A 24,573-nucleotide genomic window follows, 5' to 3' on the forward strand; every position below is an offset into this window, starting at 1 on the left:
ACCACCTTAATAGTACTGAAATACTAGTACACTACAATAGGGACTGATAGTACTGAACTACTAGTATAACACAATACTGCCAAATAAAAACAAAACACATTAACTATGTCATTTTTTTTACTGCAAAATCTGACTTCAAATTATTATTCTGTATAGACAGATTTCTGATAACCCATCATATATTCTGATCAACTGGCTTGATTTTGTGTCAAGATACTAAATATCACATTAATCAGATAATATACCTGGCCACTACAACAGATCAAAGATGTTTTATGTAATTCGCCTTTGTAGGGCAGAATAGGGACTGATAATCCTGAGGTACCAGTATGATACAATAGGGACTGATAATCCAGAGGTATCAGTATAATACAATAGGGACTGATAATCCTGAAGTACCAGTATAGTACAATAGGGACTGATAATCCTGAAGTACCAGTATAGTACAATAGGGACTGATAATCCTGAAGTACCAGTATAGTACAATAGGGACTGATAATCCTGAAGTACCAGTATAGTACAATAGGGACTGATAATCCTGAAGTACCAGTATAGTACAATAGGGACTGATAATCCTGAAGTACCAGTATAGTACAATAGGGACTGATAATCCTGAAGTACCAGTATAGTACAATAGGGACTGATAATCCTGAAGTACTAGCATAATACAACAGAGACTGATAGTACTGAAGTACTAGCATAATACAACAGAGACTGATAGTACTGAAGTACTAGCATAATACAACAGACTGATAGTACTGAAGTACTAGTATAATACAATAGGGACTGATAGTAGTTCTGGGTTATAATAATAGTTCTGGGTTATAATAATAGTTCTGGGTTATGAATATAGTCCACTGAAGAATGCAGATAATTAAATGTTCGTTTTGAATGACTAATTTCCAGTAGTAGTTATTTAAAATATGATCAAGTAATCTGAATCATAGTTAACAGTTGGATGTGGGTCCTTACCAGGAATAATATTTACATAGGAAACTTTGCATTGGCAGCAAATGCTTCAATGCTCTGGGAGTGTTCATAGCCCTATGAGTTTAACACATAACTGAGAGCTGCCCTACATAACAACAGAACTTCAACAATGACTTTTATTATGAGCTTTGTGTGGATATTGATGTCTTTAATTCAAGGTATGATTTACATTTTGCTGGTCTAAAATCAGTATATTATTTAATTGTTTCATCTTAATTTAGTCTCAAATTGAGAAAATGAGACTTGGACAGATTTAGACAACATGCCCAAATGTTCTCTGAGATCTTAAATATTTCTGTTTCAGAATCCAGAGGACAGCTCGCTGGGACACCAGATTCCTGCAGTGGAAACTGTTCTCCCAGGACAGACAGTCTCTCTGAACTGTACAACCAGCAGTAATGTGTAGAACTATGTAGCCTGGTACCAACAGAAATCTGGAGGAGCTCATAAACTCCTTATTTACTCTGCTAAAACCCTTCCGTCTGGGACTACATCTAGATTCAGTGGCAGTGGATCTGGGAGTCACTTCACTCTGACCATCAGTGGAGTCCAGGCTGAAGATGCAGGAGATTACTACTGTCAGAATTACCATATTAGTGGATTGTTCACACAGTGATATGGCAGCGTAGCCTAGTGGTTAGAGTGTTGGACTAGTAACCGGAAGGTTGCGAGTTCAAACCCCCGAGCTAACAAGGTACAAATCTGTCGTTCTGCCCCTGAACAGGCAGTTAACCCACTGTTCCCAGGCCGTCATTGAAAATAAGAATGTGTTCTTAACTGACTTGCCTAGTTAAATAAAGGTTAAAAAAAAATATAGAGCCGTACAAAACCCTCCCTCAGTCAGACTGCACAGTGACAGTACTGATACAGCTGGGACCTACTGCAGGTGATGAGGGGAGGAGATGATCCAGTACAAAGACACAGAACTTATAAGCATTTCTGAACTGAAAACACCCATAGGTCCAGACTACATACAGATTCCTTCCCTTCTGCAATGGCAAACAAACCTTTAATTAACGTTTCAGGCAATAAGTTGAATGGACTCCATGTGAAAGAATGTCTCACATTATTTCAGAATAAATATCCCAGTCTCTGTAAGGTCCCCCAGTCAGGTAATGAGTTTCTAGCAAAGATTCAACCATATTTATTGAGATTAAATAACATGATCATAACCCATCAAAACAACCTGAGGTTCTGTCATAGAAGAGACAGTGACATGGACCACTGGTGTAGTAAAGTCAACTTTGAATATGTTTAGAAAGCATCATTCAGATCACCCCAGCTAAACCTGGACAATTTGGGCCAATTGTGCACCGCCTGATGGGACTACCAATCATGGCCAGATGAGATGCAGCCTGGATTTCAACCATGTACTGCAATGACACCTCTTGCATTGAGATGCAGTGTCTTAGGCCACTGCGCCACTCGGGAGCCTGAGTGGTGCACAGAAGTAAAGAAAAAGAAGGTGATGGTACATCGGCATCAGCATCACCCCCTAGATACAATCCCCATATTCACCTCACAACCAGACCTCACAACCAGATATTGATGTGATCATCTAGCATTATATTAACTATTTTGATGAGGAGGTTACTGAAGGTTAGATCTGTGGGTAAGACATGATGCTGGGTTCAGGCATTAGATATATCTACATAATGTATAATATCCATTTTATCTGTCATAGATTACATGTTGGAATATCTGTTACTGTACCCTCCCGGAATCCACCATGAAGGTTCAAACCAGTCCACTCCCTCCCATCTGGCCCAGTCCATGGTCCTTTAGGCAGTAAAACAGGTCAACTGCTAGACTGGTAGCTGTAAGAGTGAAACAGATTTGCATAGACAGGGCTGGGTGGTTCTGCTTGTCCCAGAATAGAGCAGCACTGTCACCAGATGTTCACTCTGTTCCCAGGGGGTTGGAGGTAGAGAAGACCAGGGGGGAAATAATGGAAAAGTGTAGACTACACATTATTGAAAACAATTGCTAAAACATCTAATATAATAAAATCACATTAGGAATGAAACATTATAGATACATTGCATTCGGTAAGTATTCAAACCCTTTACTCTGTACTTTGTTGAAGCACCTTTGGCAGCGATTACAGCTCCGAGTCTTCTTAGGTATGACGCTACAAGCTTGGCACACCTGTATTTGGAGAATTTCTCCCATTGTTCTCTGCTCTGTCAGGTTGGATGGGGAGCGTCACTGCACAGCTATTTTCAGGTCTCTCCAGAGATGTTCGATTGGGTTCAAGCTCTGGCTGGGTCACTCAAGGACATTCAGAGACTTGTCCCGAAGCCACTCCTGCATTGTCTTAGCTGTGTGCTTAGGGTCGTTGTCCTGTTGAAAGGTGAAACTCAGTCTGAGGTCCTGTATGCTCTGGCAAAGGTTTTCAACAAGGATATTTCTGGATCTTTGCTCCGTTCATCTTTCCCTTGATCCTGACTATTTTCCCAGTCCCTGCCTCTGAAAACCATCCCCACATCATGATGCTGCCACCACCATGCTTCACCGTAAGGATGGTGCCAGGTTTCCTCCAGACGTGACGTATGGCAATCAGGCCAAAGAGTTCAGTCTTGGCATCATCAGACCAGAGAATCTTGTTGCTCATGGTGCCTTTTGGCAAACTCCAAGTGTGCTGTTGTGCCTTTTACTGAGGAGTGGCTTCCGTCTGGTCACTCTACGATAAAGTCCTGATTGGTGGAGTGCTGCAGAGATGGTTGTCCTTCTGTAAGGTTCGCCCATCTCCACAGAGGAACTCTGGAGCTCTATCAGAGTAACCATCGGGTTCTTGGTCACCTCCCTGACCAAGGCCCTTCTCCCCAGATTGCTCAATTTGGCTGGGCAGTGAGCTCTAGGAAGAGTCTTGGTGGTTCCAAACTTCTTCCATTTAAGAATGATGGAGGCCACTGTGTTCTTGTGGACCTTCAATGCTGCAGAAATGTTTTAGTATCCTTCCCCAGAGCTGTGCCTCGACACAATCCTGTCTCTAATGTAACAAAATGTGGAAAAAGGGAAGCAGTCTGAATACTTTCCGAATGCACTGTATATATGTTATGGAAAGTAACTGTTCAGCAGTGTGAGCTCTATGACGACCTTCCCACTCTGTCTGTCGAATTCTTTGCTCTTGTTTACCTTAATAGGATGTCGGTGGGCGGAGCTGGGAGGGTCGTCAGCAAAATGGGACACACCTGGGCCCGGGTGTGTCCCGGGATAAATACACCTTTTCCCCATTCATTGAGGAGACTCTCTCCATGCAGACACACTGTTGGATTTGGTTGTGGCCTTTTTGTGGACGTTTTGTTTGTTTGTTTGCTTTGGCACCTTTCAACACCCCTCATTATCACCATCTATGCATGCAACCACTCACTTACACTACTGATTACTGACTGCACACACCATTGCTAATTGTAAATAGTTTACTTTAGTTAATACATGTATTTTTGTTATTCCTTATTTCTACGTTGTCTCCCTTTTTGTTATGGGCTCTGAGCAGGTTCGTGACAGTTCTGAGAGCAGATCTTATAGGTTTATTATCAAATATCACTAATTATTCTCACTGCTATTGGTGCTGCAGTTTAACAGGATCATTCATTTGTAGAAATGATTGCAGAGTATTTGTTGAATCAGATGCCCTTTTATATAAATTAGTATCAAATCTGCTTCCTGTTCATGAGATAGTGATCACTGGAATGAACATTAAAGTAACTCTTGTGGTTATATTTAAATTAAAACAAGCTTTATTTGATCTCAGAAGCACGATGACCTTTACAACTTAATCACAAAATACTTCATTTAGCACACATCACACCTGAAATGATTCACTACTATACTGTAACATTCAGCTCTAAAACACAAATATGTGGGGACTCTCTAGCCCCCTACAATGGCTTCTCCGGTCTCTAGACACTACAGTGACTTTTCCGGAAGGCGGCCGAATCACTGGTGTCGTCATGGGCGACCCTGCAAGTGTACACCTCTCCCTCTTCCCAGCGTGCCTTGCTCAGGGTCAGGGTGCTGCTGCGGCTGTAGTGGCCGCCCTTCTCTTCTTCTGTGGAGGTCAGGACCCCATCCTTCACCTCCTCCCCATCCACCTCCCAGCTCACCATCGCCCCCTGGGGGGAGTAGCCACTCAGCAGGCAGGCCAGTGTGGCCGAGCCCCCGAAGAGCTGCTCAGAGGATGGGGGGAGCAGAGACACTGTGGGTCTGGTAGAGGGACCAGCTGAAGGAGAGGACAGAGGGGAGAGGAGGGTCAGATACTACTGCTACTACTGTATTATGGAATATATTAGGAGAGGAGAGGAGAGGAGAGGAGAGGAGAGGAGAGGAGAGGAGAGGAGAGGAGAGGAGAGGAGAGGAGAGGAGAGGAGAGGAGAGGCAATACACACAGGATAAACAACTAGCTACAGTACCAAGGATAACAAAACACTTAATCTATAAAGATAAAGGCAAAAATAAACTCTGAAAATATTTTTAGACAAAGCAATCCATCAGATACATACATGTATGTTACATTCATACTCTACAGTATAGCCCACCAAGAGCAACAAAATACTAGGAGGGGGTTTCCTGGACACAGATGAAGCCTTGTCCTAGACTAAAAACTACTTTCAATGAAGAAATTTAGGACTAAGGACTAAGCTTAATGTGTCTGACAAACCATCCCATAGTCTACAAAGACATGCAGTAAACAGATATTACATATTCAGATTTAATAATCATATATACTGTTAAAATTGTAAATCTACATGTAAATGTTGTCAAATCTACCCTGAGACACAAGCCAAAATGACCTCAAAGTACTTTTTCAAACTATAGAGGAGGTTCCCCTTTAAACCATGCCAGTGGTAACATCTACGATGAATACAATACAAAGTGTTGCTTATAATATAGAAAAAGTAGGTGCTAGATATTGACAGAACAATGAGCTGACGTGCAATACTGTGTATCAAAATGTCCTCTTTTTAAATCACGTTAGAATATAAACTTGGTGGTACGTGAACAATTCTCTCACTTTGGTGACTCTGCCATTTACCAATCTACCTATCTGTCCCCAGAAATCTCTATAGCCTTGAAGTATTTATTCTGGAGAAGATGATAACATCTCATAATGTTGTTCATAGTATGATTACATTTTGTTTTAATGAGAGAAGACAAAAATGTACTTACTTTTCAGCACTAGTTTTGTTCCGCTTCCAAAAGTCCACCACAACGATTCATAATGGTTAAGTCGCCATACAAAAACCTCCATCACACAAGAGTGGGCAGGCACCTTAACACACAGAGCACTCTCAGTCCCACCCTGAATACTGAAGTGCTAGTATAATACCCAACAATGGCAAATCTTCCAAATCTGACTTAAAAGTATTTTTCTGCATAGACAGATAGCAATTTCTGATAACCAACTGTCAACTGTTTTATTATTGTTATTGTGTCAGGAAACTAAATACCACGTTAATCAGGTAATATACTTGGCCATTACAACAGATCAAAGATCTTTGACCAGTTTCGTTGTTACTGAGTTTTGCCTTTGCAGGGCAGAATAGGGACTGATAGTACTGAAGTACGAGTATAATACAATAGAGTCAGACATTACTGAACTACTAATATAATACAATAGGGACTGATAGTACTGAAGTACTGGAATAACGTAATAGGGACTGATAATCCTGGGTTATGAGTATAATCCACTGACACATTTAGATAATTACATGTTCCTTTTAGATCACTGATTTACAGTATAAGTTATTTATAACACGATAAAATATTCTGTATCTGCATAATCTGTATGTAGTTATATAGCTAACAGTTATGAATGTAGGTACTAGCAGTAAGACTATTTACATATGACAGTTTGCATTGGCAGCACATGCTTCAGTGCTCTGGGAGTGTTTATAACCCTGTGAGTTTAACACTTCATGACTGAGAGCTGTCCTTCATGACAACAGAACCCACAACAACCATGACTTTTATCACCATCTTCATCTGGATATTTGCCCTCTGCTTTCAAGGTAATATATTTTACATACATTTACCCTGACTGTAGTTACTTTACCTTATTAAAGTAAATACCATTATGTTATTGTAAAGTCATTCTTTTGTAAAGCAATGAGCAAATTAATGCACGATTGAATGTTAATTACATTTATTTTTCAGAGTCCAGAGGCCAGGTCACAGTGATCCAGACTCCTGCAGTGAAAGCTGTTTCAGTGGGTCACACAGTCAGTCTCAGCTGTAAGACCAGCAGTGCAGTATACAGTGATACACATGGACAGAGGTTGGCCTGGTATCAACAGAAACTCGGAGAATCTCCTAAACTCCTTACATATTTCATTAGTACCCTTAACTCTGGGATACCATCTAGATTCAGTGGCAGTGGATCTGGGAGTGACTTCACTCTGACCATCAGTGGAGTCCAGGCTGAAGATGCAGGAGATTACTACTGTCAGAGTTTACACTACCCCAACAGTGTCTGGGTGTTCACACAGTGATACAGAGCCATACAAAAACCTCCCTCAGATTTCACAGTGACTGCGCTAGTTGGGTTTGACTCCAGGTGCTGAGTGGGAAGAGACAGTGGCCGTGTCCGAAAACCCATACTACCGTACTTGATAAGGTACATTTCAGGAAATGTTATATAACATACACATACTGTTGACAAGTAGGCTAGGGTGTAATGGAATGTTTTGCCTTGTGTGGTAGGTTGTGTGGGTTTTGTCACTCTTATGTAGGTGTCATAACCAGCCATAAAATAAAGCAATATATATGTCACAATAGGTCTAAATATATGTGTTATGACCCCATTATGACAGGTTATAACAAGATATGTCAGCTGTTAGGACATATGACATGGTTATGACCGTGTCATAGCATTATGATGCTAGGTGTCAAGTGAAGTGTTAGCACACAATCCATGTCTCAAGGTTTAAAAATCCTTCTTTAACCTGTCTCTTCCCCTTCATCTCCACTGATTGAAGTGGATTTAACAAGTGATATTAATAAGGGATCGTAGCTTTCACCTGGTCAGTCTTTGTCATGGAAAGAGTAAACTGAGTGTATACCAGTGATGATGATAACATGTCAACTCCTGCACCGTCACGTTAAAGCGTTCCTGAAGCGATAACAACCATGCGTCTCTAGATTGCATAAGTCTTCCTACGCTTCGTTATGGCAAACCTTAATTAGTTCATATGCAAACACTGCCTCAAATTGTCACAAAATATTTTGAATGGACTCCATCTGTGTGGAATAAGTGTCTCACATCATTTCAGAATAAATCAATAAAACAGTCTCGGGGGTGGTTGAATAGTGTTGAGGACTATTCAACCACCATGTCCTCACGGCCATGTCGAAACACATCAGAGTTTAAAATATTTTGTTTTATTGAACATGCTATCATAATAAAGGCATTTTAACTATATTGTGCCTTGGTTCTCCTAGGTTTTGATTAACAATTCAACCATATATGTTGAGAAGATGATTGTAAACCCTTAAAACAACACCTTGTTCCTGCTACAACCTGATTAAATCTTACAGCACCTTCCCAGTCTTTAATTGATTCCAGCAGAGGCATGTTTATCAATCAAGGCCATGATTGGCTGGACAATCAGCTCTCAACACTTTCAAAGTTCTGCTGCTCACACAGCTCTATTCAACTACAATTTCCCTGGGGGACCATGAAAGTCTGTTTGCATAGAGAGAACCCTTTGCATTGGCAGCACATGCTTCAGTGGTCTGGGAGTGTTTATAACCCTGTGAGTTTAACACTTCATGACTGAGAGCTGTCCTTCATGATAACAGAACCCACATCAACAATGCATTTTTCCACCATCTTCATCTGGATGCTTGCCCTCTGCTTTCAGGAAAACGACGTGGAACTCAGACATTAGACACATGTCAGTAACTGTCAATGTCTTTCTTTAGTCATACCCATCTTATATGTCATCTATTAAATGGTGGTTTATTCATTGTAAGAATGTCTCCCTCCTTGAATCCACCATAGAGGTTGCAGTAAAATGAGTCCACCCCTCACATCTGGCTCTATCCAGGCAGTGAAACTGAAACTATGGGAGTGAAACAGATTTGCATAGACAGAGCTGGGTGGTTCTGCTTGTCCCAGAATAGAGCAGCACTGTCACCAGATGTTCACCCTGTGCACAGGGGTTGGAGGTAGAGAAGACTATCACTCTGCTCTATATTTCTTGAAATAGTGGCACTTGTAGAATTTTTATATTTTTTATTTTTTGCATGTATTAAGCTTGAAATCACAGACTATAACATGCTATATTGTGATTACTGGTCAACGATGATGTTAAGTGAAAATTAGGTTTAGTATATATGATCCAGTTTATTAATAGAAACAACATAAATTTGCATTCCAAAAATAAATCTTTATTTTAATCCATTATTACATGATCAAAGCATCAAAGCAAACATGATAGTGAATAAACGCAGATCATATTAAATCTATATCAAACAAAATTTCAGTCTACAGAATGGATTGACACATAAACTCAATCTAAGCCCCATGTTAGTCTACACGAGAGTGATCACTAAATCAGAGAACAACTGATCTTAGAACAAAGAAAGTCAAAGCCGAGGAACCAACATCCTCTCTCCACAGGGGTGTGTGACTGGTGGGTCCTACCCAGAACAGTCAGCACTCCCCAGGGTCTGGGTGAACGGAGGCTGGGAACTCTGGTAGGCCTCACAGAGTCAGGGTGCTGCTCCAGCTGTACAGGCCGTCTTTGCCGCCCTGCTTCTTGCTGTTGCCATCCACCTTCCAGCTCCTGGTCCAGTCTGAGGGGAAGCCCTTGTTGGCCAGACACGTCAGCATGGCCATTGTCATACGGGACAGCTCCTCACTAGAGGGGGCAGGACGGTCAGTGTGGCTGTTGTTATACTGGACAGCTCCTCACTAGAGGGGGCAGGACGGTCAGTGTGGCTGTTGTTATATTGGACAGCTCCTCACTAGAGGGGGCAGGACGGTCAGTGTGGCTGTTGTTATACTGGACAGCTCCTCACTAGAGGGGGCAGGACGGTCAGGTTAGGGAACTGTTACCAGGCAGAAACACAGCACTACATCAAAACAACTACATCAAAACGAGGTACTTTGGAAATTACTTCTAAAACTTTATTTAATTATTATTAATATTATTATTAATATTATATTATTGTAAATAAGAATTTGTTCTTAACTGACTTGCCTTGTTAAATAAAGGTTAAATAAAAAATGTAATTAAAATTAAATGTAAAAAATCTATAGAAGTTAGATTGCTAAAAGACCTGAAGAAAACACAAACAGTAATATGATATAATAAGTGGCACTTGTATGAAGCAGATTACAAGTATAAAGTATACAAGCAGAAAGCATACCAGTATGACATGTTTAACGTTAGCATTACTTTGTAAAAAGGGTGAAAATATGGATCAGTGTCATTTCCTGATAGTTCCTGGTTGAAAATATGATCTCCTGTACACATATGTTCGACTGGACTGTATTATCTAAAATAAGGACACACAACAACAAGGTTCTAGCTCCAGTATGTTTACTAACCTAACCCTCGCATGTCATACATAGGTACGGATACCCCCAAGGGACATCCTACTACATCTTACCCTCTCCCATTGTCACGCCCTGGTCGAAGTATTTTGTGTTTATCTTCATTTATTTGGTCAGGCCAGGGTGTGGCATGGGTTTTTTGTATGTGGTGTGTATGTATTGGGATTGTAGCTTGTGTTCTAGTTAAGTCTATGGCTGAGAACCGTTACAGAATCACCCACCAACCAAGGACCAAGTGGCGTGGTAAACAGAGGCAGCAGCAACAGCAGCAGCAGGAGAAGCGACAGGTGCAGCAGGAGCAACAGCAGCAGCAGCAAAGGCAGCAGCAGGAGAAGCAACAGAGGCAGCAGCAGCAGCAGCAGTGGGAGAGGCTGCACTATTTGGATAAATGGACTTGGGAGGAGATCCTTGACGGAAAGGACCCTGGCAAGAGCCAGGGAATATTGCCGCCCCAAAGCTGAGCTGGAGGCAGCGAAAGCAGAGAGGCGGCATTATGAGGAGCTAGCACGGCAGAGCGGCTGGAAGCCCGAGAGGCACCCCCAAAAATGTATTGTGGGGGGCACAGGGAGAGTGTGGCAGAGTCAGGAGTCAGACCTGAGCCAACTCCCCTGTTTACTGTAAGGAGCCATGGATGGAATTGGAGCTGTTGGCGAAGCTGAGTGCTGAGTCTGAGAGCGTTGAGGATGTATTGGACAGAGTAGAAAGAAAGCTGTTGGTTTGGCATAGTATGTACGGCATTTGCCCTGAGGAGCGTGTTAGCTGTCCGATGTCACCCGTGTCAGTTCCTCGTACTCAGCCTGAAACATGTGTTGGAGTTCCGGGGATTTGATGCCGGCTCTACACACCAGGTCTCCAGTACATCTTCACAGCCCGGTGTGTCCTGTTCCTTGCACTCACCCGGAGGTGCGTGGCCCGGTACCACTAGTGCCAGCTCCCGCACCAGGCTTCCTGTGCGTGTCCTCTGCCCAGTACCACCAGTGCCAGCACCACGCATCAGGCCTACAGTGCGTCCCGCCTGTTCAGCGCTGCCAGAGCCTTCCTCTCCAGCGTTGCCGGAGCTTTCAGTCTGCCCAGCGCCGCCAGTGCCGCCAGTCTGCCCAGCGCCGCCAGTCTGCCCAGCGCCGCCAGTGCCGCCAGTCTGCCCAGCGCCGCCAGTGCCACCAGTCTGCCCAGTGCCGCCAGTGCCACCAGTCTGCCCAGCGCCGCCAGTCTGCCCAGTGCCACAAGTGCCGCCAGTCTGCCCAGCGTCGCCAGTCTGCCCAGCGCCGCCAGTCTGCCCAGCGCTGCCAGAGCCTTTCGCCTCTCCAGCGCTGCTGGAGTCTCCCGCCTGTTCAGCGCTGCCAGAGCCTTCCTCCTCTACAGCGCTGCTGGAGTCTCCTGCCTGTTCAGCGCAGCCAGAGCTGCCAGCCTATATGAAGCAGCCAGAGCTGCCAGCCTGCATGGAGCAGCCAGAGCTGTCAGTCTGCATGAAGCAGCCAGAGATGCCAGTCTGCATGAAGCAGCCAGAGATGCCAGTCTGCATGGAGCAGCCAGAGCTGTCAGTCTGCATGGAGCAGCCAGAGATGTCAGTCTGCATGAAGCAGCCAGAGCTGTCAGTCTGCATGAAGCAGCCAGAGATGCCAGTCTGCATGAAGCAGCCAGAGATGCCAGTCTGCATGGAGCAGCCAGAGCTGTCAGTCTGCATGGAGCAGCCAGAGATGTCAAGGTTGACACTTTGTACAGACCTCACACTGGGCCACCAACTTGGCAATCTGAGTACTCAGACCAAGCCACCACACCGACTGTTGAGCCCTCAGTCTGCATTTGGTTATCCCCATGTGTCCCTCATGCACTCTGTCTAGCATTTCTGGTTGTAGAGTCTCTGGGATAACTATATGTTGTCCTTTCATGAGGTCTCCGCACTTTGGTGCACCCAATAGGGCTTCAGCAGCTGAGGCAGTTCCTCCTGCCTGGGCCATCCCTTTTTGCAGTACTGCACTATCTGTCGGCAGATGGGGTCTCGTTGTTGAGCCTCTGCTGCAGTTTGGTCTGAGATGCAGGTAGGTTGTCCCTTATTGCATTAATGGACACCTGTACCTCACCCTCTAGACATTGCTCCTCCTCTGATAATGGATGTTTAATTGAGGCCCTGGAGAGTGCATCTGCTGTGATCAGTACCTTCCTGGCACATACACCATCTTGTAGGTGAACCTCAGTAGTCTGAGGCGGAAGCGCAGAACCCTGGGAGGTAAGTCGTCCAGTGCTTTTGTCCCTAACAGAGCCAACAGTGGTTTGTGGTCAGTCTCTGCTGTAAACTGCAGGCCAATAAGGTATTGCCTGAGCATTTCACATGCCCATGTGATAGCCAACGCCCCTTCTCCACTTGAGCATACATTTGCTCTGTGTCGGATAAGCTTCGGGAGATGTATGCTATTGGACGCCACTCCATGTTGTCCTGCATCTATCTGAGGATCGCCCCTAGCCCAAAGGATGATGCATCTGCTGTTACCGTTGTCTTAGCGTGGGGACAGTACTGGGCCAGCACTCTCTGTGAGGCCAGGTCTCCTTTGGATTTTGTCAAATGCCACCTGTTGCATGTGACCCCATGATCAGCCATTTTCTTTGGCTAGTAAGTCTCTCAGTGGTTTGGTTGTATCTCAGGGGTTTGGTTCATCTTCCAGCACCGACAGAGATGGCCGCCTCGCTTCGCGTTCCTAGGAAACTATGCAGCTTTTTGTTTTTTTACGTGTTATTTCTTACATTGATACCCCAGGTCATCTTAGGTTTCATTACATACAGTTGGGAAGAACTACTGAATATAAGAGCAACGTCAACTCACCATCAGTACGACCAGGAATATGACTTTCCCGAAGCGGATCCTGTGTTCTGCCTTTCACCCAGGACAACGGAATGGATCCCAGCCTGCGACCCAAAACAACGACGTCGTAAAAGAGGGAAACGAAGCGGTCTTCTGGTCAGGCTCCGGAGACAGGAACATTGCGCACGACTCCAAAGCATACTACTCGCCAATGTCCAGTCTCTTGACAACAAGGTTGATGAAATCCGAGCAAGGGTAGCATTCCAGAGGGACATCAGAGACTGTAACGTTCTTTGCTTCACGGAAACATGGCTCACTCGAGAGACGCTAACGGAATCGGTGCAGCCAGCTGGTTTCTTCACGCATCGCGCCGACAGAAACAAACATCTTTCTGGTAAGAAGAGAGGCGGGGGCGTATGCCTTATGGTTAACGAGACGTGGTGTGGTCACAGCAACATACAGGAACTCAAGTCCTTCTGTTCACCTGATTTAGAATTCCTCACAATCGAATGTCGACCGCATTATCTACCAAGGGAATTCTCTTCGATTATAATCACAGCCGTATATATTCCCCCACAAGCAGACACATCGATGGCTCTGAACAAAATTTATTTGACTCTTTGCAAACTGGAAACCACATATCCTGAGGCTGCATTCATTGCAGCTGGGGATTTTAACAAGGATAATCTGAAAACAAGACTCCCTAAATTGTATCAGCATATCGATTGCGCAACCAGGGCTGGTAAAACCTTGGATCATTGCTATTCTAACTTCCGCGATGCATGTAAAGCCCTCCCCCGCCCTCCTTTCGGAAAAGCTGACCACAACTCCATTTTGTTGCTACCTGCCTACAGACAGAAGCGAAAACAAGAAGCTCCCGCGCTGAGGTCTGTTCAACGCTGGTCCGACCAATCTGATTCCACGCTCCAAGACTGCTTCCATCACGTGGACTGGGATATGTTCCGCATTGCGGCGAACAACAACATTGACGAATACGCTGATTCGAATACGTTGATGCGAGTTCATGAGAACGTGCATTGAAGATGTCGTTCCTATAGCAAAAATTAAAACATTCCCAAACCAGAAACCGTGGATTGATGGCAGCATTCGCATGAAACTGAAAGCGCAAACCACTGCTTTTAATCAGGGCAAGGTGACCGAAAACATGACTGAATACCAACAGTGTCACTATTCCTCCGCAAGGCAATCAAACAAGATAAACGTCAGTATAGAGACAAAGTAGAGTCGCAATTCAACGGCTCAGACACAAGAGGTATGTGGCAGGGTCTACAGTCAATCACAGATTACAAAAGAAAACCATCCCAGTCGGGGACCAGGATGTGTTGCTCCCAGGCAGACTAAATAACGTTTTTGCCCGCTTTGAAGACAATACAGAGCCACTGACACAGCCTGCAACCAAAACATGCGGACTCTCCTTCACTGCAGCCGACGTGAGTAAAACATTTAATCATTTAAACATGTGAACCCTCGCAAGGCTGCAGGCCCAGACGGCATCCCCAGCCGCGCCCTGGTGTGGAAGTGTCACGCCCTGACCTTAGATATCCGTGCCCTGGTGCGGCTCGTGTGTTTACGGACATATTCAATCAACCCTTATCCCAGTCTGCTGTTCCCACATGCTTCAAGAGGGCCACCATTGTTCCTGTTCCCAAGAAAGCGAAGGCAACTGAGCTAAACGACTACCGCCCGTAGCACTCACTTCCGTCATCATGAAGTGCTTTGAGAGACTAGTCAAGGACCATATCACCTCCACCCTACCTGACACCCTAGACCCACTGCAATTTGCTTACCGCCCAAATAGGTCCACATACGATGCAATCTCAACCACACTGCACACTGCCCTAACCCATCTGGACAAGAGGAATACCTACGTGAGAATGCTGTTCATCGACTACAGCTCAGCATTTAACACCACAGTACCCACCAAGCTCGTCATCAAGCTCGAGACCCTGGGTCTCGACCCCACCCTGTGCAACTGGGTACTGGACTTCCTGACAGGCCGCCCCCAGGTGGTGAGGGTAGGTAACAACATCTCCACCCCTCTGATCCTCAACACTGGGGCCCCACAAGGGTGCATTCTGAGCCCTCTCCTGTACTCTCTGTTCACCCACGACTGCGTGGCCACGCACGCCTCCAACTCAATCATCAAGTTTGCGGACGACACTACAGTGGTAGGCTTGATTACCAACAATGACGAGATGACCTACAGGGAGGAGGTGAGGGCCCTCGGAGTGTGGTGTCAGGAAAATAACCTCACACTCAACGTCAACAAAACTAAGGAGATGATTGTGGACTTTAGGAAACAGCAGAGGGAGCACCCCCTATCCACATCGATGGGACAGTAGTGGAGAGGGTAGTAAGTTTTAAGTTCCTCGGCGTACACATCACAGACAAACTGAATTGGTCCACCCACACAGACAGCATCGTGAAGAAGGCGCAGCAGCGCCTCTTCAACATCAGGAGGCTGAAGAAATTCGGCTTGTCACCAAAAACACTCACAAACCTCTACAGATGCACAATCGAGAGCATCCTGTCGGGCTGTATCACCGCCTGGTACGGCAACTGCTCCGCCCACAACCGTAAGGCTCTCCAGAGGGTAGTGAGGTCTGCACAACGCATCACCGGGGGCAAACTACCTGCCTTCCAGGACACCTACATCACCCGATGTCACAGGAAGGCCATAAAGATCATCAAGGACAACAACCACCCGAGCCACTGCCTGTTCACCCTGCTATCATCCAGAAGGCGAGGTCAGTACAGGTGCATCAAAGCTGGGACCGAGAGACTGAAAAACAGCTTCTATCTCAAGGCCATCAGACTGTTAAACAGCCACCACTAACATTGAGTGGCTGCATGCCAATACACTGACTCAACTCCAGCCACTTTAATAATGGGAATTGATGGAAATTGATGGAAAATATATCACTTGCCACTTTAAACAATGCTACTTAATATAATGTTTACATACCCTACATTATTAATCTCATATGTATATGTATATACTGTACTCTATCATCTACTGCATCTTTATGTAATACATGTATCACTAGCCACTTTAAACTATGCCACTTTGTTTACATACCCTACATTACTCATCTCATATGTATATACTGTACTAGATACCATCTACTGCATCTCGCCTATGCCGTTCTGTACCATCACTCATTCATATATCTTTATGTACATATTCTTTATACCTTTACACTTGTACGTAGTAGTTTTGGAATTGTTAGGTTAGATTACTTGTTGGTTATTACTGCATTGTCGGAACTAGAAGCACAAGCATTTCGCTACACTCGCATTAACATCTGCTAACCATGTGTATGTGACAAATACACTTGATTTGATTTGATTTGACATATGTGGCCATGCCTAAGAAGGTCCTGACTTCAGCCACATTCTGGGGTCTGGACATATATGTGATGGCGCTGATCTTCTCCGGGTCTGGCTCTATTCCAGCTGGACTGATTTTGTGTCCCAAGAACAAGACCTCTGATTGTGCGAAAGTGCATTTTTCATTGAGTGTCAGGCCAGTCTCCTGGAGTCGGGTCAGAACTGCTGTGAGCCTTACATCATGTTCTGCTCTGTCCCTTCCGCATACGAGCACATTGTCCACGTTGACTATGACGCCACTCAGCCCATCCAACAGCTGGGACATGCGTCTTTGGAAATGCTCAGGACCGGAAGTGTCACACCCTGACCTTAGATATCCATGTTTTTCTATATATTTTGGTTCGGTATGGTTCCCAATTTTGTACAGTATGTACAGTGGGGCAAAAAGTATTTAGTTAGCCACCAATTGTGCAAGTTCTCCCACTTAAAAGATGAGAGAGGCCTGTAATTTTCATCATAGGTACACTTCAACTATGACAGACAAAATGAGAAAAAGAAAAATCCAGAAAATCACATTGTAGGATTTTTAATGAATTTATTTGCAAATGAATTATGGTGGAAAATAAGAACCTCCAACGACGGTCCACAGTCCGGAACCTCCAACGATGATCCACAGTCCGGGGTCTCCAGCGGGGGCTGCGGTCCGGAGCCTCCAGCAGTGGTTCCCAGTTCAGAGCCTCCGGCAATGATCCACGGTCTGGTTCCACAGAAGCGGAGGGATCAGCGTAGGGAGCGGGGACTACGCCCGAACCGGAGCCGCCACTGAGGGTAGATACCCACCCGGACACTCCCTATAGGTTCAGGTTCACCTTTGGGGGGTACTGTCACGCCCTGACCTTAGATCAGGGTGTGACTAGGGTGGGTACTCTAGTTTTTGTATGTCTAGGGTTTTTGTATGTATATGTTGGCCTAATATGGTTCCCAATCAGAGACAGCTGTTTATCGTTGTCTCTGATTGGGGATCATATTTAGGTAGCCATTTTCCTCATTTGTGTTGTGGGATCTTGTCTACATTTAGTTGCCAGAGTGCACAACATTAGCGTCACGGTTCGTTTGGTTGTTTGTTGTTTTTGTTCAGTGAGTTTCAGTTTATTCAAATTATGTGGAACTCTACTCACGCTGCGCCGTGGTCTCATCATTACAACGAACGTGACAGGAAGCGATGACAAAACATTAAAATAGTAACGGCCAAACGGTGTTGTAAATGTTCTGAGTCCCCTACTCTCTGAGGACAGCGGTATCTGCCAGAAACCTGAGTGGGTATCCAGCTTTGTGAAGACTTGTGTGCCATCCAACAGAGCCAGCGACTGCTCCACTGATGGTAAGATGTGTCTCTCTCTGCAGAGTGCCTCATTCAAGTTAGTCATGTCCACGCAGATCCTTATGTCCCCATTGGCTTTTGGGACCACTACAATCCCTGCACACCAGTCCGTGGGACTCTCTATTTTAGACACGCCTAATTTCCTCCATCCTCCCCAACTCTTCCTTTACTCTGGCCAATAAAGGGACAGGCACCCGGCTGGGGGTGGTAAGGGCATAGGGGACAACATCCTCTTTCAGGCGGATTTTGTAGTCACCTTCTATCCTTCCTAGACCAGACAACACTTTTGGTAATTTATTTTTGAAAACCTCACCTGGGTCCTCCAGTTTGCTCACTCTCTCAATGAGATGCAATGCTTCAATTGCTGGTAGCCCCAGCAACGGTCTGGCTAGAGAGTCAATGACGAAGACAGGCTGGATGGCACTTTGTCTTTACTCTCCAGTTTAATCTCCAACTGCCCTACAACTGGTAAAATCTTATTACTGGACCCGTACAGTTTTTTGTTTGTAGAGAGCAAAGGGCCATCTCTGCTATAGCTATACAGCCTAGTTGGGATAGCTGTCACTGCTGCCCCAGTGTCTAGTTTAAATGACACAACCTCCCCATTGAGTTTAATGTCTGAATGCCAGCCTTCTTTTCCCTTACTTCTCCCAGAAAGATGCTGTCCTGCTGTACCTCCTCTATGACCTCATGCATTTGCTTTAATCGACAGACAGCTGAAAGTGTCCTCTGCTGTGACATTTCCTGCATTCCGCATCGTTTCCTGGTCAATCTTTCCATCTGTGGAAAGGGGATTTCCCACATTTGAGACAAACATTTGAACTAGCTACGGGTACTGTCTGTGATTGTTTTCTCCACGTCTGTCTCTGTTCTGTGTTCCCCTCCATTTCTTTAGCTCGGTATGCAAATGCATTTATTTCCTCACTCTCTTCGCTCTGCAAGGAGCTGCTGTCGTGCAGCATCGTCTGCTGTCATTTTACTGTCTCACTCTGCCTAACCTGGTTTACAGCTTTGGACAAGGTAAGCTGGGAATCCAACTGTAACTTTTCGGGAAAGTGATATATATCTTATTCCCACTACAATCCGATCTCGGATCAGCTCTTCCTTGAGCGCCCCACACTGACAATGTTCTGTTAGTTTGTGAACAGCTGTCACGTCCTGACCTTAGTTCCTTTTTTATGTCTCTGTTTTAGTTTGGTCAGGGCGTAAGTTGGGGTGGGCATTCTATATTTTGTTGTCAAGGTTTTGTATTTCTGTGTTTGGCCTGGTATGGTTCCCAATCAGAGGCAGCTGTCGATCGTTGTCTTTGATTGAGAACCATACTTAGGCAGCCTGTTTTCCCACTATGATTTGTGGGTAGTTATTTTCCGTTTCAGTGTTTTCACCATACGGGACTGTTTCGGTTTTCCTTTATTCTCTTGTTCGTTTATATTCAGTGTTCAGTTTATTAAAGTTATCATGGACACGTACCACGCTGCACTTTGGTCCTCTTCTCCTTCTCCCGACGACAATCGTTACAACAGCTGTGATAAAACTGTCGGTGGTTTCACTAGACCAGTGATAGTGTGAGGAATAGACCAGTGATAGTGTTGAGGACTAGACCAGTGATAGTGTTGAGGACTACACCAGTGATAGTGTTGAGGACTACACCAGTTATAGTGTTGAGGACTACACCAGTGATAGTGTGAGGACTAGACCTGTGATAGTGTTGAGGACTAGACCAGTGATAGTGTTGAGGACTAGACACAGTGATAGTGTTGAGGACTAGACCAGTGATAGTGTTGAGGACTAGACCAGTGATAGTGTTGAGGACTACACCAGTGATATTGTTGAGGACTACACCAGTGATAGTGTTGAGGACTGCACCAGTGATAGTGTTGAGGACTTGACCAGTGATAGTGTGAGGACTAGACCAGTGATAGTGTTGAGGACTACACCAGTGATAGTGTTGAAGACTACACCAGTGATATTGTTGAGGACTACACCAGTGATAGTGTTGAGGACTGCACCAGTGATAGTGTTGAGGACTTGACCAGTGATAGTGTGAGGACTAGACCAGTGATAGTGTTGTGGACTAGACCAGTGATGGTGTTGAGGACTAGACCAGTGATAGTGTGAGAAATAGACCAGTGATAGTGTTGAGGACTAGACCAGTGATAGTGTTGAGGACTACACCAGTGATAGTGTTGAGGACTACACCAGTGATAGTGTTGAGGACTACACCAGTGATAGTGTGAGGACTAGACCTGTGATAGTGTTGAGGACGAGACCAGTGATAGTGTTGAGGACTAGACACAGTGATAGTGTTGAGGACTAGACCAGTGATAGTGTTGAGGACTAGACCAGTGATAGTGTTGAGGACTAGACCAGTGATAGTGTTGAGGACTACACCAGTGATACTGTTGAGGACTACACCAGTGATATTGTTGAGGACTGCACCAGTGATAGTGTTGAGGACTAGACCAGTGATAGTGTGAGGACTAGACCAGTGATAGTGTTGAGGACTAGACCAGTGATAGTGTTGTGGACTAGACCAGTGATGGTGTTGAGGACTAGACCAGTGATGGTGTTGAGGACTAGACCAGTGATGGTGTTGAGGACTAGGCCAGTGATAATGTTGAGGACTAGACCAGTGATGGTGTTGAGGACTAGACCAGTGATGGTGTTGAGGACTAGGCCAGTGATGGTGTTGAGGACTAGGCCAGTGATGGTGTTGAGGACTAGACCAGTGACAGTGTTGAGGACTAGACCAGTGACAGTGTTGAGGACTAGACCAGTGACAGTGTTCAGTACTATGCCCGTGATAGTGTTGAGGACTAGACCAGTGATAGTGTTGAGGACTAGACATGTGATAGTGTTCAGTACTATGCCCGTGATAGTGTTGAGGACTACACCAGTGATATTGTTCAGGACTAGAAACAGTGAAAGTGTTCAGGACTAGACCAGTGACAGTGTTTAGGAATAGGCCAGTGATAGTGTTAGGGACTAGACCAGTGATAGTGTTGAGGACTAGACACAGTGTTATAGTGTTCAGTACTAGACCAGTGATACTGTTGAGGACTAGACAAAGTGATAGTGTTCAGGAATAGACCCGTGATAGTGTTGAGGACTAGACCAGTGATAGTGTTGAGGACTAGACCAGTGATAGTGTTGAGGACTAGACCAGTGATAGTGTTGAGGACTAGACACAGTGATAGTGTTGAGGACTACACCAGTGATAGTGTTGAGGACTAGACCAGTGATAGTGTTGAGGACTAGACCAGTGATAGTGTTGAGGACTAGACCAGTGATAGTGTTGAGGACTACACCAGTGATAGTGTTGAGGACTACACCAGTGATATTGTTCAGGACTAGACACAGTGAAAGTGTTCAGGACTAGACCAGTGACAGTGTTTAGGAATAGGCCAGTGATAGTGTTAGGGACTACACCAGTGATAGTGTTGAGGACTACACCAGTGATAGTGTTGAGGACTACACCAGTGATAGTGTGAGGACTAGACCTGTGATAGTGTTGAGGACTAGACACAGTGATAGTGTTGCGGACTAGACCAGTGATAGTGTTGCGGACTAGACCAGTGATAGTGTTGCGGACTAGACCAGTGATAGTGTTGAGGACTAGACCAGTGATAGTGTTGAGGACTAGACACAGTGATAGTGTAGAGGACTAGACACAGTGATAGTGTTGAGGACTAGACCAGTGATAGTGTTGCCGACTAGACCAGTGATAGTGTTGAGGACTAGACACAGTGATAGTGTTGAGGACTAGACACAGTGATAGTGTTGAGGACTAGACCAGTGATAGTGTTGAGGACTAGACAAGTGATAGTGTTGAGGACTAGACCAGTGATAGTGTTGAGGACTACACCAGTGATAGTGTTGAGGACTACACCAGTGATAGTGTTGAGGACTACACCAGTGATAGTGTTGAGGACTGCACCAGTGATAGTGTTGAGGACTAGACCAGTGATAGTGTGAGGACTAGACCAGTGATAGTGTTGAGGACTAGACCAGTGATAGTGTTGTGGACTAGACCAGTGATAGTGTTGTGGACTAGACCAGTGATGGTGTTGTGGACTAGACCAGTGATGGTGTTGAGGACTAGACCAGTGATGGTGTTGAGGACTAGACCAGTGATGGTGTTGAGGACTAGGCCAGTGATGGTGTTGAGGACTAGACCAGTGATAGTGTTGAGGACTAGACCAGTGATAGTGTTGTGGACTAGACCAGTGATAGTGTTGTGGACTAGACCAGTGATGGTGTTGAGGACTAGACCAGTGATGGTGTTGAGGACTAGACCAGTGATGGTGTTGAGGACTAGGCCAGTGATGGTGTTGAGGACTAGACCAGTGACAGTGTTCAGTACTATGCCCGTGATAGTGTTGAGGACTAGACCAGTGATAGTGTTGAGGACTAGACCAGTGATAGTGTTCAGTACTATGCCCGTGATAGTGTTGAGGACTACACCAGTGATATTGTTCATGACTAGACACAGTGAAAGTGTTCAGGACTAGACCAGTGACAGTGTTTAGGAATAGGCCAGTGATAGTGTTAGGGACTAGACCAGTGATAGTGTTGAGGACTAGACACAGTATTATTGTGTTCAGTACTAGACCAGTGATACTGTTGAGGACTAGACAAAGTGATAGTGTTCAGGAATAGACCCGTGATAGTGTTGAGGACTAGACCAGTGATAGTGTTGAGGACTAGACCAGTGATGGTGTTGAGGACTAGACCAGTGATGGTGTTGAGGACTAGACCAGTGATGGTGTTGAGGACTAGACCAGTGATGGTGTTGAGGACTACACCAGTGATAGTGTTGAGGACTAGACCAGTGATAGTGTGAGGAATAGACCAGTGATAGTGTTGAGGACTACACATGTGATAGTGTTGAGGACTACACCAGTGATAGTGTTGAGGACTACACCAGTGATAGTGTGAGGACTAGACCTGTGATAGTGTTGAGGACTAGACCAGTGATAGTGTTGAGGACTAGACACAGTGATAGTGTTGAGGACTAGACCAGTGATAGTGTTGAGGACTAGACCAGTGATAGTGTTGAGGACTAGACCAGTGATAGTGTTGAGGACTACACCAGTGATATTGTTCAGGACTAGACACAGTGAAAGTGTTCAGGACTTGACCAGTGACAGTGTTTAGGAATAGGCCAGTGATAGTGTTAGGGACTAGACCAGTGATAGTGTTGAGGACTAGACCAGTGATAGTGTTGAGGACTAGACCAGTGATAGTGTTGAGAACTACACCAGTGATAGTGGTGAGGACTACACCAGTGATATTGTTGAGGACTACACCAGTGATAGTGTTGAGGACTGCACCAGTGATAGTGTTGAGGACTAGACCAGTGATAGTGTGAGGACTAGACCAGTGATAGTGTTGAGGACTAGACCAGTGATAGTGTTGTGGACTAGACCAGTGATGGTGTTGAGGACTAGACCAGTGATAGTGTGAGAATAGACCAGTGATAGTGTTGAGGACTAGACCAGTGATAGTGTTGAGGACTAGACACAGTGATAGTGTTGAGGACTAGACCAGTGATAGTGTGAGGACTAGACCTGTGATAGTGTTGAGGACTAGACCAGTGATAGTGTTGAGGACTAGACACAGTGATAGTGTTGAGGACTACACCAGTGATATTGTTGAGGACTAGACCAGTGACAGTGTTGAGGACTAGACCTGTGATAGTGTTGAGGACTACACCAGTGATAGTGTTGAGGACTACACCAGTGATAGTGTTGAGGACTACACCAGTGATAGTGTGAGGACTAGACCTGTGATAGTGTTGAGGACGAGACCAGTGATAGTGTTGAGGACTAGACACAGTGATAGTGTTGAGGACTAGACCAGTGATAGTGTTGAGGACTAGACCAGTGATAGTGTTGAGGACTAGACCAGTGATAGTGTTGAGGACTACACCAGTGATAGTGTTGAGGACTACACCAGTGATATTGTTGAGGACTGCACCAGTGATAGTGTTGAGGACTAGACCAGTGATAGTGTGAGGACTAGACCAGTGATAGTGTTGAGGACTAGACCAGTGATGGTGTTGAGGACTAGACCAGTGATGGTGTTGAGGACTAGACCAGTGATGGTGTTGAGGACTAGGCCAGTGATAATGTTGAGGACTAGACCAGTGATGGTGTTGAGGACTAGACCAGTGATGGTGTTGAGGACTACACCAGTGATAGTGTTGAGGACTAGACCAGTGATAGTGTGAGGAATAGACCAGTGATAGTGTTGAGGACTAGACCAGTGATAGTGTTGAGGACTACACCAGTGATAGTGTTGAGGACTACACCAGTGATAGTGTGAGGACTAGACCTGTGATAGTGTTGAGGACGAGACCAGTGATAGTGTTGAGGACTAGACCAGTGATAGTGTTGAGGACTAGACCAGTGATAGTGTTGAGGACTACACCAGTGATAGTGTTGAGGACTACACCAGTGATATTGTTGAGGACTACACCAGTGATAG

The 24,573-nt window shown here is 45.1% G+C and overlaps 2 gene segments (V, D, J or C); one reads left to right on the plus strand and one right to left on the minus strand.

Annotated features, from left to right (window-relative positions):
* Positions 1-4,710: 4,710 nt before the first annotated feature.
* On the minus strand, positions 4,711-6,707 carry LOC118392492 (Ig kappa chain C region, B allele-like). The segment is given in 2 exon segments: positions 4,711-5,215; positions 6,163-6,707. Coding segments are annotated over 2 exon segments (402 nt in total).
* Positions 6,708-6,861: 154 nt separating this feature from the next.
* Positions 6,862-8,534, plus strand: LOC127906825 (Ig kappa chain V region K29-213-like). The segment is given in 2 exon segments: positions 6,862-7,004; positions 7,150-8,534. Coding segments are annotated over 2 exon segments (408 nt in total).
* Positions 8,535-24,573: the final 16,039 nt, after the last annotated feature.

Source organism: Oncorhynchus keta, chromosome 13 (genome assembly GCF_023373465.1).
Source record: "Oncorhynchus keta strain PuntledgeMale-10-30-2019 chromosome 13, Oket_V2, whole genome shotgun sequence".
Taxonomy (NCBI): domain Eukaryota; kingdom Metazoa; phylum Chordata; class Actinopteri; order Salmoniformes; family Salmonidae; genus Oncorhynchus; species Oncorhynchus keta.